The sequence below is a fragment of the Medicago truncatula genome, chromosome 7 (genome assembly GCF_003473485.1).
Source record: "Medicago truncatula cultivar Jemalong A17 chromosome 7, MtrunA17r5.0-ANR, whole genome shotgun sequence".
Classification (NCBI taxonomy): Eukaryota; Viridiplantae; Streptophyta; class Magnoliopsida; order Fabales; family Fabaceae; genus Medicago; species Medicago truncatula.
The window spans coordinates 41,941,221-41,960,596 of NC_053048.1; the positions used below are offsets into that span (position 1 = coordinate 41,941,221).

The 19,376-nt window shown below is 32.9% G+C and overlaps 2 protein-coding genes and 1 pseudogene across 2 annotated transcripts; 1 reads left to right on the forward strand and 2 right to left on the reverse strand.

Moving 5' to 3' along the window:
- The first annotated feature begins 1,387 nt into the window (after positions 1-1,387).
- Positions 1,388-5,556, forward strand: LOC11414799 (dual specificity protein phosphatase 12). The gene is made up of 6 exons (XM_003624920.4): positions 1,388-1,914; positions 2,548-2,600; positions 2,894-2,958; positions 3,052-3,130; positions 4,375-4,680; positions 4,999-5,556. Exons 1-6 carry the CDS (start codon positions 1,490-1,492, stop codon positions 5,151-5,153), a joined length of 1,083 nt encoding a protein of 360 aa, XP_003624968.2. The 5' UTR covers positions 1,388-1,489; the 3' UTR covers positions 5,154-5,556.
- A 1,326-nt stretch (positions 5,557-6,882) lies between these two features.
- Positions 6,883-13,280, reverse strand: LOC11411500 (rhomboid-like protein 20). The gene is made up of 8 exons (XM_003624921.4): positions 13,127-13,280; positions 12,878-12,978; positions 11,952-12,092; positions 11,722-11,788; positions 8,491-8,642; positions 8,302-8,403; positions 7,488-7,610; positions 6,883-7,395 (listed from the first exon to the last, which is right to left on the reverse strand). The coding sequence occupies exons 1-8, from the start codon at positions 13,149-13,151 to the stop codon at positions 7,228-7,230; spliced, it is 879 nt and encodes a 292-aa protein (XP_003624969.1). The 5' UTR covers positions 13,152-13,280; the 3' UTR covers positions 6,883-7,227.
- Positions 13,281-15,819: 2,539 nt separating this feature from the next.
- Positions 15,820-19,376, reverse strand: LOC11420150 (F-box/FBD/LRR-repeat protein At3g26920-like; annotated as a pseudogene).

The following is a 19,376-nucleotide window of genomic DNA, read 5'->3' on the forward strand; positions in this document are numbered from 1 at the left end:
TTTAGACTTTTGGTTCCTCTAAAAATATTTATCCATAAAATTAATCCATACTAACATTTATACTACCAGTTTATAATAATTCAAATGGGGTTGTGTGCAAGGCTATTCGAAGTAATTTGATGAAATTTAGGACATTTAACATGGAATTTGAAAACATAGCGACTAGTAGTATTTAGGGCAAGTGGACCAGCTACCTGGAAATGCCGCAAAGTAAGTGGAAGTAAAGCCAAACATGGGACACCATGTAGACCTAACAAAGTACTAATAAATGAGTACACTACCCGCGAGTTAAGCCAAACAACAACATTCAGAGGAGCTAGATTTTTTAGGCAAAACTGCATGGCCAATAGGATGCATGGTGTGTCAAATTAATATCAATTGTAAAACTAAAATTCATTTCAACGCACAATCAATCAATCTATCATTTTTACTCACATTTTTCCCTTTATCTTTATGCATTTCATTACTTTAGTAGTTCCCGAAAACCGAAGTATGAGTACTTAGACACTCAATAATAGAGTTAAGGAAACCACAACTCGAGACATAGTTAATTTCCTGGCGTAACCACATGAAGAAGAAGAAGAAAAACCATTGTTGAGAACTATTAGCTGCATCTTTGGCAATGATACCAGTACCTTGGATATATAGTATCGTAGACTCTCTGATACTTTAATAAATTTGAATTTTGTCTAACTCAATAACAAAAAATGGTCTTACAAATAAACACATCTCTAAATCATAAATAGTCTGATGTGGAAGTGTGGAGCTCTCGTCAAAGACAAGACATGCTAGACCCAACCTGATTGCTGATATCTGGAGATTGGATTGGCTGACAAAAAGTTGTTAATTACCAACCGTTGTTTCATTGTTTGATGACGTGGAGCATACAAATAACATCCCATGTGTGTACATCTGCAGTTGTTATTCAACGAAGCATTTGTACCAGAATTGTTGTCTAGAATCAAGTTCTGTGGCATCTTTTTCAAAAATCGTCACTTATTATTATTCCTTTTAAGCTTTTGTTAAGAATTAGGCATTATGCATTTTTTTGTGGGTCTTCAGTATCAAAGGCAGCCCCCTTTTAGTTACTATACTTGTCAAATTATAGGTCATACCTCGGCCTTTTAGCATATAAGCTACATTTTGGGGATAATAAAAAGGTTGATTTAATAGTTTTTTTTATTTGTGATACAAAGAGGCTGATTTGATAGTTATTAGTTAGTGGTGAAGACATAGTCACTTAAATGATTAATTCAAATAATTTATTATATTATTTAGGATATCACCTTAATACTAAAATAAAAAATATTCTCAAGGAGAAATTGGTGATTTACTTTGTTTTCTTATTCAAATACTACATTATTAATTTTTAAACCTTAGAAATATATATATATACGTGGGGTCTAACTCTAAGCCTCACCCCAAAGAGAAGAAGAAGAAGAAGAAGAAGAATAACCCAATTTAATTCGAATCCTTCGTTCCGATTCCGATGCCTCACCTCATCCGTGAGAACCTCTTCATCAGCAACATCGTCGACGCCGCCGAAATTCTCCAAACCACCACCACCACCACCGTCCCCCACAACATCACCCACATCCTCTCCGTTCTCAGCTCCGCTTCCATCTCCTTCTTCTCCGAATGGCGTTCTTCCTTCTCCGTCTCTGTCAAGGAGATTTCCAAACTCCATGTCTCCGACGTCCCTACCGCCGCCAAGTCCGCTCTCTCCCCGGATAAACTTCTCTACTCGCTTGAATACGCCGGTGAAGATTTTAAGCTTGTGAGGATGGCTGTACCGCTGAGAGATACCGAGAGTGAAAATTTGTTGGATTATCTTCAAGTTTGTGTTGATTTTATTGAGAGGAGTAGGAAAGAAGGTTCTGTTTTGGTTCATTGTTTCGCCGGTGTTTCTAGAAGGTTCTGTTAATCACTCTCATACTTTAATCTTGTTTCTGTCAATTTTAATTTTGTTCATTAAAATGAAATTACTTTGTTTCAATTTTGAGTGTTGTTGTGTTTAGCGTTCTTTTGGATTGTTTCATTTGAGCCTACGCAGTGACATAAGCATGCTTATGAATTTGACCTTGGTTGGATATACAGCTTATTTCTAACTTATTGCTTATCATGTATAAGCTATTACTAGAGCGAAACATTAAATAAAATTGAATTTGTTTTTGAATATGTTATAAGCTTTTTTCAACTTATGAAATAAGTTGAAAAAAGCTTATTGAAAGTGTCATAATCTGTTTTTATAAGTTCTCCCAAACAGTTTTACTAAACGTATGTTAGTAGATAAGCTCAGAAAACTCAATCCAAACAAGTCCATTTTCATAAGCTGTATTCAGCTTATTTCCATAAGCTCTCCAGGGTACCTTGAAAACAGCTTATTGGTTATACAAATATAGTTTTATTTTAGTTTATATTCTCTTATAGAAATAGCTAATTCATAACCGGGTATATATAAGTCCTTATGATATAAGCTGCAAAATAAGTTGTTTATCTGAAAGGAGTGTCAGTCTTACAGGATTTTACTTGTGTTTTTGTTTGCAGTGCAGCAGTTATTACGGCTTATTTGATGAAAAGCGAAAATTTGTCTCTAGAAGGTGTGAAATGAAATCAATACTTTGTTTAAAGTCTTCAGGGACTTCGCGTTTGGTACATGCAAGTGCCTTTCTTCTTATTTTTATTTTTTCACTATGATTTTTAGTTTACTTAAGCATGAATTAAAGTTATGATAGTGCTTAGGATTGTTGTTCATACGAGTATCTTTTCAAAATGGGCTGAAGAACTTTTTTGTTTATAATATTTAGTAAAATGAATTTGAAGATATATACATCTTGAACTTATGTGTTGTTTTTTTCTTCTTCTTTTTTCGGTGTGTTTTCATTTACCGCAGATGCCCTTGCATCGTTAAAGCAGAGCTGTGAATTTGTTTGCCCCAATGATGGATTTCTAGAGCAGGTGTGTATTATGAAGGTCACTCTGTATGCTGAAAATGTTTATGTTTGACAATGAGGATTATGATATTGTTTATTTTATTTTTATTGCCTATAGTTGAAAATGTTTGAGGAGATGGGTTTCAAGGTTGATCAATCTAGCCTTGTATACAAGCGCTTTCGTCTAAAAATACTAGGTATGGCTTCAGCTTCACGACTTCCTTCATGCTGTGGGACCTCATGCTCATGTTATCATATAGGTGGCACTTAGTGACAACTTGTATTGTTTTGGTGGTGTATGATTCACACACACCTTTTACTTTTATGTCATGTGTCATCACTAGATTGAAAATAAACTCACCTTTTCTCTTCCTATGTTTTTTTATGTCAACTTTGTCACTGTTTATTCTCCTTTTCAGACAACATGTTCTTAGTTTTTATTAATAAGTCAAGAGACACCATGCCTTTTAAAAGTTTTCTGAAAGTAGGAATCATGTTAGATGTTGGAGTTTTTTCCCTTCCCAAATCTGTACTAGTGTTGTCAAATAGTGGCTATAGCGTAGCGTAATTTAAACAAATCGCTGTTGTTCCTCAATACGCTAATTTAGCACATAGTGTTGTTTAAGAGCCAGCTTTAATGGCACTATATCACTGCAGCGTAGCAGAGTTTGAACAAACACTATTTTCCACGATTCGTGATTGAAAACACTGATTTGTACACAGGAGTTTTAGTGTTAGTGAAAAATAGGTGGGGTTATTTAATATTTATTCAAAAGATAAATTTGTGCTTTGGTGTCATGTGTTTTAATATACTTTGTCTTGTATTATGCGTTGTTTAAACAGCTTTTAGGCTATGTTTGGGAGTTTGGAGGGAAAGGGAGAGGAGCGTTTTGAGAATTAAAGAATGTGTAAAGGGAAGGAGGAGGGTGACTAGTCTCGCCACCTTTCATAAGTTTTTTTTCTTTCATTGGACTAAAACCCTCCATATTGGGAAACTAGGAAAGTGCATTAGGGAATAGCTTTGGAGGATTTTGAATCAATTTTCATATTCATTACTTCTCTTCATAACACTGTTAAAACCCAAAAAGTATTACTTTTAAGTATTTTGATCTCAATTCCTTAAACAATACTCCCCATAAAAGTGAGTGATTCCTCTAACTTTTCTTTCCTCCCATTCCCTCCAAAGCCTTCCCCTTCGTATCCCTCCTAACTCCCAAACAAAACCTTAAAAATTGATAATTGTACTAGTTCTCCAGATAAAATAATCTTCCTTGACTAAAATGTTAATAATTAACATTTAGAAGTTAATTGTTGCTACTAGTAGCTGTTCTGGTATTTTGCATAGTCTGCGCCAATGTGATGATTGTGTACTATGGGCATTGAAATGGACGTCAGCTAGTAATTTATGTCAGATGAGGAACGAAATATCTCCTTTTTTCAGGTGAGAATCATTTCTCAGGGTCGAGGATAGACAGCTCTAAACTTGGTGCAGATCCTGGCATGCCTGTTGAAACTTCTTCAGAGGTGGGAGAAGCTACTAAAGTAGAAAATAATCGTAGCCCTGCATATCGCTGTAAGAAGTGCCGTCGTATTGTTGCATTGCAAGAACATGTTGTAGATCATATTCCTGGGGAGGGTGAGACATCCTTTGGTTGGCACAAGCGGAAAAGTGGCAATCCTTTTAACAAGTCTAATGAATCTGAGTGTTCGTCCATATTTATTGAGCCTCTACGGTGGATGAAAGATGGTAAGAGAACACTCAACTACAATATCAAAATGTGTCTATTTTTCCAACAAGCATTGGATTTGACTTTACATTGTTCATTTGTCCAAGATGCTCTCATTATTTAGTATAAGACAATGAGAGCCGTCTTTTATAATATTTTGAATTTGAATTGCATATTACCAATTTTTTCTTGGAGCATTAATGAATGTTTTCTACTTCCTACATTGTTTGAGTGGATTCCTCTATATATATATAAGGTTCTTTGGTGATATGAACTGTGCGCATAAATATGCATAAAAATTACAATATCTTTTTACTGATATATTTCTTGTCACTCAGTTGAAGAAGGCGCGTTGGAGGGAAAGCTGTCCTGTGCTCATTGTGATGCCCGTTTGGGATACTTCAATTGGGCAGGCATACAATGCAGCTGTGGAAGCTGGATAACACCAGCTTTTCAACTACACAAAAGTCGGGTAGATATAAGCCCTGTGTAAGTCTTGTTGCGCCACTTTATACATATACTCATTTCTCGATAAGGGAAGCCACTTTTTCCGTTGTTCTTGGACTTGCATTCTGCTCAAGTTTTCCAAGCTGCAAATGAAGTTATGGAATGAAGTCTTGTTCATCATACCTGCTCAAGATTTCGAGGCTAAACAAATGCAGTTATGGTTGAGAGGATTGTAGTCTTGCATCTTTTTTGCTCAAAAGTGTTCTGTCCACGTAGCTGGCTTTTTTCTATATATTTTATCTTCAAATTTGTCTTTGGTTGAAAGATATCGGCTACAAGTTGAAATCTTATTTATGTATTGATAGATACATCTACAATGCCTGGAATATACATTAATTTTTATTCAAAAGCAATTGGATCAGAACCTGAATGTTGTAGTTGGGTCATTATTAGTAGTTAAAATTATGGATATCAAGTTGTCTCTGCAGGTAGTTGCTGATGTCCAGATATTTTGCTTATAATTAATGGAAAGCTTTTTCTCTATCTCCCAACATGAAGAAAATTGGTAATATTTGTGATAGATCTTGCAACTGTTGACTTGAATAGTATTCTCATTACTCGTGTGTAAGGTTTGTTTGGTGGCTAGGAAAAGAGATCTTAATAGAGTTCTATGATAATGAGATAGAGGAGTCTGATGAGATATTATCCTATCTATTATATGGCGGTGACAATGATCGTCAAATTGTCTTTAAACAAATATCAAGACTATAGTAGAATGAGTTTTTTTTTTTTTTTTTTTTTTTCGAAAGAGTTTAGGATGAAACCCATACACACATGTAACCAAAAAAAAAAAACCCATACACACACTGTCAAAAGGTGGGAATTGAGTTCGAAGTTGTGATTTAAATATCTTTATTTCGACCATCAGACAGCCTTAATTTTAAGCTGAATTGCGTCACTTTTTTTTAGGTTGAATTTAATTGATTAAAATAAATACATTAGTTTATGCTTTGTATCAAACACTATATAATCGCTGTAACAAAAAAAAACACTATATAATCGTTAAATTGTTCAACAAAAAGAGTAAAATATGTTAAAGTTTCATCCCTAAAAAATTGCAATTTGTTAATGAAGTGAGTATTTCATTCATATAAATATTTTTTGAACAAGTTCATTCGTATAAATATTATATCTAAAATTAATTAAAACTTAGTTATCGTGATGATTTAGAGATTAAGGATCAACCTTTGATGATTGTACTAAATATGTTTTTTTTTTAGGGAATTGTACTAAATATGTTAAATTTAGTACCATGACATAAATAAGCAATTCTTTATTTAAAAAAAAAATAGTGCAGTTGCCCACAAGACATAACTTAACTAACAATGTCAATAATGTTTTTTTTTTTTTTTTTTTTTTTTTTTTTACAAAAACAATGTCAATATTGTTAGATTGTTTGACATCGTTAGATTGAACACCTTCATTAAGTTTTGAACCGAGAACAAAAATAAATTTCAATTTTTTTTAAACAAAAACATACATAGTTCTATTACACCGCCGTTAACCGTTAATGATGAAAAAAAACATAAATTATTGCCAAGTTAGTTTAATAGGGCTCTATCTTGAATTTTTTACATCATCTTAGGAAAAACCGAATTAAACCTCATCAAATGAGATTTTTCAAAAATAAATTAACGAGACTACCTTACCCTTTGGCAAATATTTGTTATTTTAGATTTATTTATTGTGTGAATGGATTTGGTGATAATATAAGAAAATTCAATTATAGACTGTAAGCACTACTCATCAGAGTAACATAGTTAATGGCTGCGTGCTTTTCAATAAACTGCATGGAACAATATCTCTAGTAAAAGGAAACGCATGTTTTCCATATGTTTAAAGTAATTTGTACAGGCTTCTAATTCTCATTGATCTATTAACACCAGCACTAAAATGGATATATCTAAAAATTAAAGTTAAGGTGAGAAAAATGACCCTGAATAGGAGTTGAAATACTCAAGGATGATCACATGAATGCTCCAATCCTCACATCAAGACTTGTTGAGGAGTGGCCTTCCATCATCAATTCCGAATAATCCATCTTTTGTTTATGGAAGGAATTAGTGGGACTGTGCCTCCAGTAGGATGTTTGTCGCCACATTCACGTCATTTCTGGCCTGCACTAGGGCTTGTCTGGCAGAATTCCTGTCAAATCCCATTGAAACAAGGGTTATGATTGAGTCCTCTGATGGTTCTACTGCAGAATGCGTTGGAGCCGGATAGTTTCTCTGCACAAAGAATCCATGCTCAGTGAGCAAAAAAAACAAGTGCAAATCAAACCATAAAAAGAGTTATAGTATACACATGAAGTAAAACTTGCCTCCATTTGGCGAGCTGGGTAGGATGGTACATTCCCCATAACATTCCTTGTTGATGTTGTGCGTGGAGTCCCCATAGATGGCAAGGAAATTCGTGAAAAGAATGATGAAATAAACTCCGGAAACTGTAATGTAGGTTCATATTAGCACACAAAAACTTACAGTTCATCACTTTATGTATAATAATGTATATAGTATATACTGCATAGTTGTTGAAAGTAATAATATGTATAAAGTGTAGAGAAAAGTGTAGCTTGCATTTAGTTTGCAGCTAAAAGGGAAGGAAGCACCTAGTCTTAAATCCTATAAATGTTCATGAAGAATCGTGATGGATTTGTTAAGTTACAAAATGCTTTGCATGAGCGAATTGTCATGTGGGTCTTGAAGCCTATCAACTAATGCACTCAGAAATTTAGCATCTACACTGATATTTGAAAGATTTCAAATTTGGTTTTACCTCTAAGAAACAATGCTTAAATATGCATCATATAGTTGGCATGGATTTTTGTGTCAGAAATATTTCATGTTAATCTTATTTTTGAAGTATATCAATGAATGAAAGGGATACAAAACATCCTTGAATAACATGAAATTTTAGAAGTTTGATATTAATGATGGAGGCTTCCAACTCAACAGTGATGTTAATCAAATATTCATCCTATAATTTGACATTAATTGGCGTAAGATTAATTTTGATTTACACTTAACAACAAATTCTGACTATAACTATATAGGTGCATTCCTTTGGGAAAGCTTGTGTCCATAAAAACATAGTTCCTAAAAACTAAGATAATGAAACATCATGCATAAAATTACCTTTGCTTTGCGGATATAGAAGACATTCAAACGGTATAAGGAACCGGCAAGGATGCCACACATCCCTGGTAACATGGACCTTTTCCATTTTGACAGTAGAAGCTACAATAAAATAAATTAGTTTTCATGAGTTGAATGGTTCTGGACATGGCTAAGTTATATAAGCACCCATAACTAAGTTGTACTAACCTGAAGACCAGCTAGATATATGAATGACTTATCTGAGAAGTGGAAACCACAAATACGGAACCGTGTTGAAACGGGAATGTCAAAGAAAAAGGGTACAAATGAAGCAAATATAAGGCCATAAGGTCCAGGAGTGACTAGGGTTGTTGAAGGATCTGCAAAGATTGAACAAACAACTTTCGAAGTAAGAATAAAAACATAATAAATGAACAGAACTTTAAATATCAAGGTGCACAAAGCAACACACAACTGACTGCATAATAAAATATTGAGCAATAAACTGCTTCATCAAATTAAAAAAATCAGTATCTGCAGGATACAGAGTAAACCGTGCCATCAAATTCTTACGTAATGGATTGGTCATTTGGCACTGTAAAGAAGAAGGCAGGTCAATCATATACCATTCAAACTTGTTGATAGGATGCTTTCCTCATAACCAATGATTGTTTTGTGGATTTGAATACAAAAACAAGCTCACAGTTGAACATTGAATACAAAAACTTGTGTCTGGATTTGAAGCATAAGTTTATAATACTTGGATCATCACTAAACACATAACCTTTCCAACCTTGGATGACTTTCTAAATGAAGACGATTTGGTGCAGTGTTGTCGATCGCAGAAAATAGTGGTTTGTTTAAATTTCGCTACTTATCAATGTTAATAGTACCGCTATAACTGCTATTCGACAATATTTTGTACTATATAGCGTATCGAATTACAGTATCCCAGAACAGTAATGGTTTGTTCAAATTCAGCTAGGCTATAAACACTATAGCTGCTCTTTAACAACACTCATTTGGTATTACAATATGGTCAATTTTCACGTCACTTCTGACTTCAGAGCCAGCTGAATATTCTCAGCCCTTGAGATAAATGGAGATGTCGTGGTCTAAAGATGTTAGTTAGGAGCATGGTTGTCAAATTTGGGATTCAACCAAAGACCGTTTGCGTGTAAAAAAAGCGTAAATCATAGGATCGTAACTCGGATCGTAAGATCTCACCAAACAGACAAAATTATAGGAATAACTAAGAAAAATAACTTTACCATCATTTTTTAGTTAATTCAATCATAAAGATGAGAGTTTGACCAAAGTCCAAAACATAAATTATAGAATTTTTTATTAATTCCCACCAACCACGAAATGATAAATGCAAAGATGGGATAACATTTGATTGGAATAAGGGAATTAATAAATAAATACCTTGAAACCAAAAAAATAATAATAATACGAGTCCCAAAAATAGGATGAGAAATTCCCAAATTGAGGAGAAGTCTCAATTAAAAACCCACCGAGTACCAAAATAAGTGTACGCTCAATCTATTCCTTCTCTTGCGATGAAAAACGGATTGAATTCCAAGTCAAAACGTGCAAAACTGGGCTGTAAAGGTGCGGGTTGTTCCAGGTCAACCGGGTCAAGATGTGCGACCCGGGTTAAGAACGTGTGAAACCAGCACGGGATAAAGCGCTGATCCTACGATTCCAAGATCTTCCTCTGCGGGCTCTCCGCTCCGGCCTCTTCAACGATTTTCGTGCCGCTCCGGCACGGTGGAGAGAGAAAAATGTGCAAGATCTTAAGATCTCATGATCTAGATCGCGCTCTTAACAACCTTGGTTAGGAGTATGCCTAGAAATTATGTTATCTCCAACCATTTCATGTGAAAGACCCTTTGGGCTTAAAGAATACATAACAAATGTATCCACTGCACAATGCGTCTGACTTCAATTTAGAAGAGATGAATTGGAGCAGTGAAAAACAAAATCTTGACCTTTGGTAAAAGAGACTGCAGCCCCATGTCAAGGAACTACTAGAATACAACAATAAATAAACATTAGTACTTTCCCACTTGATCCTATTGTTGCAGTGCACTTGTCCATTGTAACATTTGCACCTTTGCAACATTGAGCATATTTGCTTGTTAGCTTTGTACTGGCTAGTGTTCAGTTTCATACAACGTCTCAGTTATCAAACAGAAATCCTATACCGAGGAAGTGGCCCCGTCTTGTATTCTCAACCTAGTCACGATCCTATTTTACATATATATGATTGCTTTTTTATAATCAATACAAACTCCTTTATTCTTTTGAGCCTTCCATAATACCTCTCTTGGCACTGATAGACTCTTATTGATCAATGGGAAAAGAGCAGATACATAGAACAGAAAAGAGAAAAAATAAGGAAAGAATGTGAAGGCTATTTACCCTCCAATGGAATTTCTCTTCATACTGTTAATACAGTTTTGACAAAACAATTCCTACCCTAACTTCTCTGCTCCCCATTCAGTATTTTAAGTATTACAGTTTTCGATCCCCTTCACCTTCTTTCTGTAGTACACTCTTAACAGCAGCCCCTGGGACCGTTGATCACTAACAACACCTTACTGTATGCTTCTTACAAATCAATAAGAACAGGCTTTGACCCATGTTGGTCAAGTCATTTTCATTTCTCCAATATCTCTATCAATTTTCATAACAAGTAAATTACTTCTGTGGTCAACCTCCTTGGTCTAAAATCAAATTAATATTTTTAGTGTATTTTTTCTTAAGCTCTACTCAATTACCTTCTTCCATAAAGATATGAATTAAAGTATTTGTCCCTCACTCGTCATACATTATCTTAGACCTCAATTTCGCTTTGTGAGTCCTCTTATACCATTCTCTTCTAGACCAATCTATATCTCAATTCTCAATAGGTATATTATCTAGTCCAAGTCCAACTACTTAACAATTACATATTCACTTCAATGCTTTACTTACCCCAGCCTCCTGAATCCTAGGATAAAGGGTGTACTTTTAGACCTCCTTTCTAGTGAATAGGCTATTAAAGGGCAATAAACAACTTGGGAAAGTGACTCTCCAACCTTTCATTGACATCTTGTTCTGTGACCAAGACTTTACCCTCTTTATCCTCACGGAAGTTCAAAGATGTGTCAGCATTAATATTTCATTTAAAGGGAGGTTCCTCTAAAACAGATAACCATAGATCCACCCATGTGATCCACACTAAACTGACATTTGAAAAGGCTCATGAAATGCGAAAAAAGAAGAAGACATAAACAAAAGATCATAAATTGATACAAAAATAGTCAACAAAACTCAGCACATGAACAAAACAAAAGTGACATGCACATTCAAATATATGGAGTAAAATGTATCACAATAAAATGCATATTAAGAGATTGATCAAAGTTTAAGAGGTGAAAGACATTACAAAAATCAAATTGAGAAGAATACCTTTCAAAAGTGCTACAGCAACTACTTCAAATAGTAGTGAGGTTAACATGGAGAACACAATAAACACCTGTGAAAAGAGTGCATCACATATTTCAAAACCCCATAAAAGGTACAATTAGAATAGCAATTAGATATATAAAAGGTACATTACATCAGCAAGAACTTGGTTTTCTGAAATTATATATAGAGATAGCAATTAAATCCTAAATATAACCTAACAAGTTACTTACCGAGTGTTTATTGGAACCAATTTGTCTCTCAAATACCCTGAAGTAATATAGCAGATACAATCCAAACATCAACTCGGGTGTTGATGTGAAGGAAAATACAGACATAATCAACTTCCATATGCGAAGCTTTCCAAAGATATCCTGCCAGAGCAAGAACAACACAACTCAAAACAACATAGTAAGTGCATAATATGTTCGGATTTGTGTGAAAAATGTCAGAGTTCCGGTGTTTCCAGTGCTTCTAAGTTATAATTTAGTCTCTAGAATTCAAATTAAAAAAAACAACAACAAAACCAAGCCTTATCTCACTAAGTGTGGTTGGCAACATGGATCAAATTACGCCAGTGTTTTATCATGAACCAGAATGTAAATTAAAAACAAGAACCATAAAATCATAGCACTTATACTACTCCCATCAGATTTGTTCATGGATGACATTATCCCTTACTACAACAACTCCAAGAGAAAAAAGTTAAGTAAATCAACGGCTCAAATTCACGCTAACTAAAATTTCACCTAACTTATGAACTACAAACACAGACAAAGACATGGACACCGGATTCGAGACAATGCATGATTCAATGTAATCACATGAGTCAGTGTCAAACACATGTCAAACATTGTGACACGCCTATGATTAGAAGTGTCGAAGCTACATACCTAAAAGTAATGGTATAACTTGGTTAAAAATTGTCATATCATGTAACACAGTTTATGATAAATCAAAATTATTAACTAAACAAAGGGGTAAAATTAAAAAAAAAAAAAAAAAAAAAAAAAAAAAAAAAAAACACATTCATTAATTAATTGTAAGATAAACAAATGTGAAACACAAAATCAAGTAACAGAAACAGCTTAAAAACAACACAATTAACTTGATCACATACAAAAACATTAAAATGAAAAAGGAAAAATCAAATCGGTACCTGATAAGACAAGCCCAAAGTGTTGAAACGACCCTGGATCCCAAAGAAGATTGTGAAAAGCGCTGAAGCGATGATGAAAGCCCTTGTAACAGGAGCATTTGCTGTGACAAATACACATAATAAAGCATTTGAATTTGGGTTTTAACGCAAATCGAAAACCAAAAAATACTTTGTAACAAAAATTTACAATAAAAAACGAGAAAAATAAAAGGGTGTGGAAAATTGAATAAGGGAGATGAATGAACGTACTGAAACCAGATGGGCCTCCGTTCATCTTCGCAGTGAAGAAGAAGAAGAAGAAGAAAAAGAAGAAGAAGAAAGCTACGACCTTTTCTTCTTCCGAGTTTGAGTTTGTTTTCTTCTTCTTTTCGTTTGAATGAAAAATTTGTTCAGTTTCTTTCTAATTTTTTGGGTTTTTTTCCTTATAAGAAGGCTTAATTATATTTTTCTTCATTCATCGTTTATCTTTTTTAATTTTGTTCAATTTTTTTAACTCGTTTTTTTATTTACCTTTTACTTAATATCTGTTTTTTGTGTCATTTACAAGTGGTCGGAACTCGCATATTTTAATTGTAAAAAATCAGGAGTCAGATTCAAATTCTGACCGCTATCCACTGAGCAATGTTTTCAATACATTTAATATTCATTTTAATCATCTTTAGTAAAATGAACTCAAGAGGGTTTGGATGAAAATACATAAATCTCTTCTAATTTAATAAATATTCCGACTTAAATTCTAGTTCATCCTTAGGCATGCAACAATGTTAAAACTCTTAAAAATAGTTCGTTGCATATTTGAGTCCTACAAAATTTTACTCGATATCATCTTCATATGTTTCTCCCATAAATAATAACTTCTACATCTTTCCCTAAGAGATTTGCATACTTGTGCCACATTGCATAATTCAGTAGGTGAAAGTTTTTCAAGAATACAATCCAATGGTAAATCATGCAGATCCAAGAGAGAAGCTTTATCTTCCTCTTCTTCTCTATACTCAACTTTGGACACCAAACAACTTTTGTTTTGTAATTGCATGCCAAGAGAAAATTGAAAAAAACTAAAAGGTAGAAAAATAGTTCTTGTTTTGAGCCTAGAAGCTAGGAAACTTAAAAGCTTTCCACAAAAACCATTTGACACAAGTTTTTTCACATTTGATGACAGTGGTTTATTTATAAAGGATTTTGAAAGGATCATAACAAAGGAGACAAAAGATATAAGGATGTAAAACATTGTGATTGGAGAGGATTATATATCAAAAGGGTGTTATTTGAGAATAGGCACAAGGAGAAGAAAAGATAAAAAAACATGTATACCAAGAAATGATTTATTAGAGACGAAAACAAGATCCACCAATGGAAGATGAGAGTAGTGGTTTGGCAAAACCAATGGTTTTTGTCTTGAGAAGGACTTATGTAGACTACACAACCGACAAGCTTACATAATACTTCGACCGTCTTAAATTATAAGAAAAAACAAATCACATTTTGGAATATAGTTTTTTTGTGTTTTCTTTGAAAAAAGTTTTATAGGAAGATGTAAAAACAATTTTAATTAGCTATTGGTTATAGAGAAAAAATTGAATGTAATTTGCATTTAATATTATGAGAATAAACAAAGAAAAATCTTGGAAAAGATGATTTTTTTTAAAACAAGATTAAATAGGATAAAAGTTTGTCATTTTTACTTATATTTTGGGACAAAAAAAATGTTTTTTTTTTTTTTTTGCTTATTTTATGAGACGGAGGGAGTAGGTTGTTAGTTAAAGCAAAATTTCATTACATTGAACACAAAACAAACAACATCAAAGTATGATTCTTAAAAAATGTTTGTATATAGTGATTTAACACAAAACAACCAAGAGAAGAAATGTGTGTATGGGAGGAGGATGCAAAACATTGTATATTTGGTTAGATTATTATATTGATTATGACTTCTAAAAGAGACATGGTAGATAAAAATTCAAAAACAAATAAAATCATTTGTTTAATTTTGGATATCTCCACATGTTCCCTCAATTGGACAAGATATGGGCAAGATTTTGTAATTTCAGTGAGAGTTCAAACCTTATTGGAAATAGTTGAAAAGCATTCATTAATACAATTTTAATAAATAATTTTTTTTTATAAAAATATTTACTCTTCCGAATATAGTCTTGTGAGAATACTAAAGAGAAGTCAAACCAGCTCATCGAAATTGTCATCGAAAAGAATCAAACTTAAGACTTGAGAAAGGGGTACATTTCAAAATCTTAAATCAACATCATAGGAACAACCCAAATAGCTTAATATCTATACTCATTAATTACAAATATTTTTCCTTAACTCTTTCCTTAGGAAAATGTTACATGAACACTCTTTATTCCTACACCTCATTGTACACCTCATGTATTAGGGATATTTTGGTAAGTTCATCTCACAACCACACTTTATCTTCTATTTATGTGAGGTCCAAGTTGCCACGTGTCAGAATTTTGTGTAGATGTAAAGGATATATTGCCACATAGGATGGTACATGTATCATCACTCTTTTCCTTATTACTTGCACCACCTTCGTGCATTATCATCTCACTACAAGGCTGTATGCAAAACAACCAGTGCATGCTAAATGCAAGCCACATTTTTTTTTTTTTTTTTGACAAAAGCAAGCCACACTTTTAAAACATATCTTAGAAAAGGGATAAAAATCACTATTTTGGTGTAGTATCTAATAGTATTTAACATCCAAAAGACTGCCAAATAAATTGTGTCCCAAGCCGAAATATCACAAGTACCACCTCATCCAAACTATCGCAAAGAAAACTATAATCAAAATCCATTTTATCAACCATTAACTTGGAACTGCGTATCTTTCATTATCATTCAATAACAAGAGAGAATATATAGCCCAACAATAACTACATGTCTAATACTACATCGAATACAAATAAAATTACCCAAAAGGATAGTTAATATTGTAATTCATAAATAAAGTAAATTATACAAAGTTTTTATAAATGGATTTATTATCAAAAATAAATAAATAAAATAACACTACAAAATTATAAGCTGGCATTGTTCATTTACTTCATCTTTAAGCATCTCGTGAATAACATTCTCTCCAAACCAACGACAACCACCATCACCACAGAAACTAGTGTCTTTACGACGATCATTTGGGTCTCTGGTCCATCTACCAGCTCCAATATACGCTTTGTCACGAGAACTGAAAGTCATTTTTCTAAGTGAATTTGCACTCTTCAATAAGTGACTAGCTAACTCAATAACATTTATAGAGCCAACACAACCACGAAATTCAACATATTTCAAATCGTTATGAGAAAACCCTGTATATTCTCTTTTTTGCCTCTTAAATTCATCTATATGTGAATGTTCCGGATGCATATTTCTAATCTGAAAATTAAAAAATAACGATCATAATATTACATATATGAAAATTTTACAATTTCATTATGCATTGTATAACAATGTTACTATTTTGCTATATATTTATGACATTCAAATGTAACAAACTCAACAAACCATATTTATCTATTTCAACGACAACAATAATATAACAAATGTAACCAAAAATCTTATCTTTTTTAATTACAACAACAATATAACATTATTATAGAAATATTTATTTAAGGGTATAACTGGAATAACAAAAAAAAGTCAACCCAAAATCCCCTATTTTCTTTATATATATATAGTATAGATTAATAAATTCTAAATATTTAAATATTAAATTAAGTTTATTATGAATTAAGAATGTCCTTTCATTTTACATTTAACAAAACACTTCAATTAACTTATAACTATAAGTCACAACCATCATAAATTAACCGCTAGCTTATTATCCACTATATTTTTACCATCAGAGTCTTAATTTAATTTTTCGAAAGAATAATTATTTTGAAATTAATCATACAGATTTCAATAAGTTGTAATATATTCCCACCTATGTTACACAATACACATTCAAAACTTGTACAATTCAAATACACATTCAAGAATTATACTTCACTTTATAACTCAAAAAGTGAAAGTACAAATCTATTTTACTTCTTTGCGATTAACGATACAGGAGTTACTAATTGAGTTAAATTTTATATTCTTATTTTAGTGTACACAAAAAGAAAAAAATTGGTGAAGTAGTCTAATGACTGAATTATGCTTACCAAAAAATTACAATACATGTCTCTTCAAACTGAATCATGCTTACCACACTATAAATTAAACAATTAATTTAAGAAAGTAAATAAAAAGATTACAATATTCATTTATTAAGTTATCAATCAAGATCATTATAAATCATCTGATGTGAATCTATTTGCAAAACTGTCTATTATTTTCTAATATAAAATTAGATTTTAGTTTAAAAATTTATTGATATAGGCAAAATTGCAGACAAAATAAAATAAGGTTCTAATTTATAAATTTCTTGATACATGCAGACAAACACATTTTAAATTAAGAAAATAAACTTCTAGTTCCATTCATATGTTAAAAAAAAGTGAACAACCAAAAAAATAGAGTTTGAATAACTTACTCTTAGAGAAAGTTTTTGGAGATGCTGAGAAGCTATTGCAATATCTAAAATCTAAAAATAGTCCTTACTAGAATCACATGTTCCCTCAATAAGTAACTCCAATTGTCTGAGATTTTGAAATCGAACCAAGACCTTCGTTATTTCCTTTATCTGTGTACAATAGTAATATTTAAAGTGAATTAAAAACAACTACCGATCAAATTAATTAAAAGAAGAGCAATGATATTTGAACAACTATTTGGTACAACCTTTTTGACAATCTTCATTTTCTCTCTTCTCATTGGTAAAAAAAAAATGGATAGAGAAAGAGAAAGAGAGAATAAGAATATAGAGTTGTGTTATCTGAACATCCATTTATATGACAACTTTTGAAACAACCAAAATTTTATAAAGAAAATGAGACATTGACACAAAAATCAAAGCAATAGAAAGAGAAAGTAAAAATAGAATGTGACTATGAAAGAGAAAGTTGTTACATAGTTGTCAAAAAATGGTTGTTCAAATATCATTTCACAAGAATATAACGTGAGTATGTGAATATGAAAGAGAAATTTGTTTAAAAGTTCTCAACAAATATCATTTCTCTTACAAGAAACCTAGGGACCAAACGCTATCCGAGATTTGCAACCTATATACAAACAATAAACACTGGTTTTGGGCGACTCACCTGTGAAGTGAGTATGATCATAGATAAATTCTCAATATGTGATAATCTTGCAATCGGATCAAGGAGGTGCGGTGTTTTCCTTCCCTGAGCTGCATCCCAGAAAACCTTCAATAACTTATGAGCCGTAATAGAAATTATCCTCGTGGTGTGAGCACTATATTCAAAGGATGAGAGATTCAATGCATCAATAGCTATCTCAGAAGGAGAGTCATCCGCCCAACCACAGTCAATTATTTTCAAATGACGCAACTTTGGACTGGTAATTTCTATTGAACTCATGCGCCTGCAGTTCTTAAAGGTGACATCTTCAAGTTGGAGACATTCGGAAAACAAATAAGGCAGGATGTACATGGATAGATTTTCAATTAGTCCATCAAACACAATTGTTGTTACGTTTTTCAATCCAGAAAACCCAACACGTTCAAAAAATTCACTACCTCTAAAGCTAAACTTGGATAACATATGAGCTTGAATGTTGACTGGGTGTACTAGAAAACCATCATTACAAGAATATTCGAAGGATGAGAGATTTGATGCAATGATAGTTAGACAAATTGAAAGGTCAACCTTACAGTTAACAATGTTCAAAGAAAGCAATGTTGAACAGTTTATTATCAGGTCAGAAAGGAATCGACAACCATCAAGGATCAAGTCTACAAGATGGGTGCAATTGGAGCACAGACTCTGAACCAGTTTCGGCGTCACATTAATTAGATGCAACACAAGAGTTCTCAAATTATTGAATCCAGAGTAGTCCAGATGTTCTGCACTGAGGTAGTTTTGTAGGTGCAGATAAGTGAGAGAATCATTGCCAGATAAGAGAGTAGGGGGAAATATGTATGGCAAAACAAAATCAGATGACAAGAGAAGTTCAATTCGTTTGACACCCTTAGCAATTCGTTTGGAGATCAATCTATTAATGGCAACATTAATGGCATCCCCGTGTTCAGAATTTACTAATGGAAAATTGACTCGGATTGAACTGATGATGGGACCTTTATAATGGAGCATAAATTGATCCAATCTTGTGGTAAATTCAGATTGAAAGTGAAATATTTGAAAGAGTGGAAGGATGTTTGGTAAGTCTTGAGTTGTGTTATAGTCAAACATGGTATGAAGATCAAAGTTGAGGTCCGTCCTTAATCCCCATTCGTGAACCCATCGTTTAGACAATGCACTAGTTTTCACCAAATCCTTCAAAGCTAACTTGGAAAATATATAAGATATAATAGAATCAGGCAACTCACTCTCGAGCTTCGTTGCAGGCAATTCACTCTTAAACTTTTTACACCTTTTCATTC

Excerpts from the sequence above, each read along its gene's own strand:
- LOC11414799 (XM_003624920.4), top strand. The coding sequence starts at position 1,490 with ATGCCTCACCTCATCCGTGAGAACCTCTTCATCAGCAACATCGTCGAC. Across the intron at positions 2,959-3,051 it reads ATGATGGATTTCTAGAGCAG|TTGAAAATGTTTGAGGAGAT; the intron begins GTGTGTATTATG and ends TATTGCCTATAG. Across the intron at positions 4,681-4,998 it reads TCTACGGTGGATGAAAGATG|TTGAAGAAGGCGCGTTGGAG; the intron begins GTAAGAGAACAC and ends CTTGTCACTCAG.
- LOC11411500 (XM_003624921.4), bottom strand. The coding sequence starts at position 13,151 with ATGAACGGAGGCCCATCTGGTTTCA. Across the intron at positions 12,979-13,126 it reads CGGAGGCCCATCTGGTTTCA|CAAATGCTCCTGTTACAAGG; the intron begins GTACGTTCATTC and ends TATTTGTCACAG. Across the intron at positions 11,789-11,951 it reads TTGGTTCCAATAAACACTCG|GTGTTTATTGTGTTCTCCAT; the intron begins GTAAGTAACTTG and ends CTCTTTTCACAG.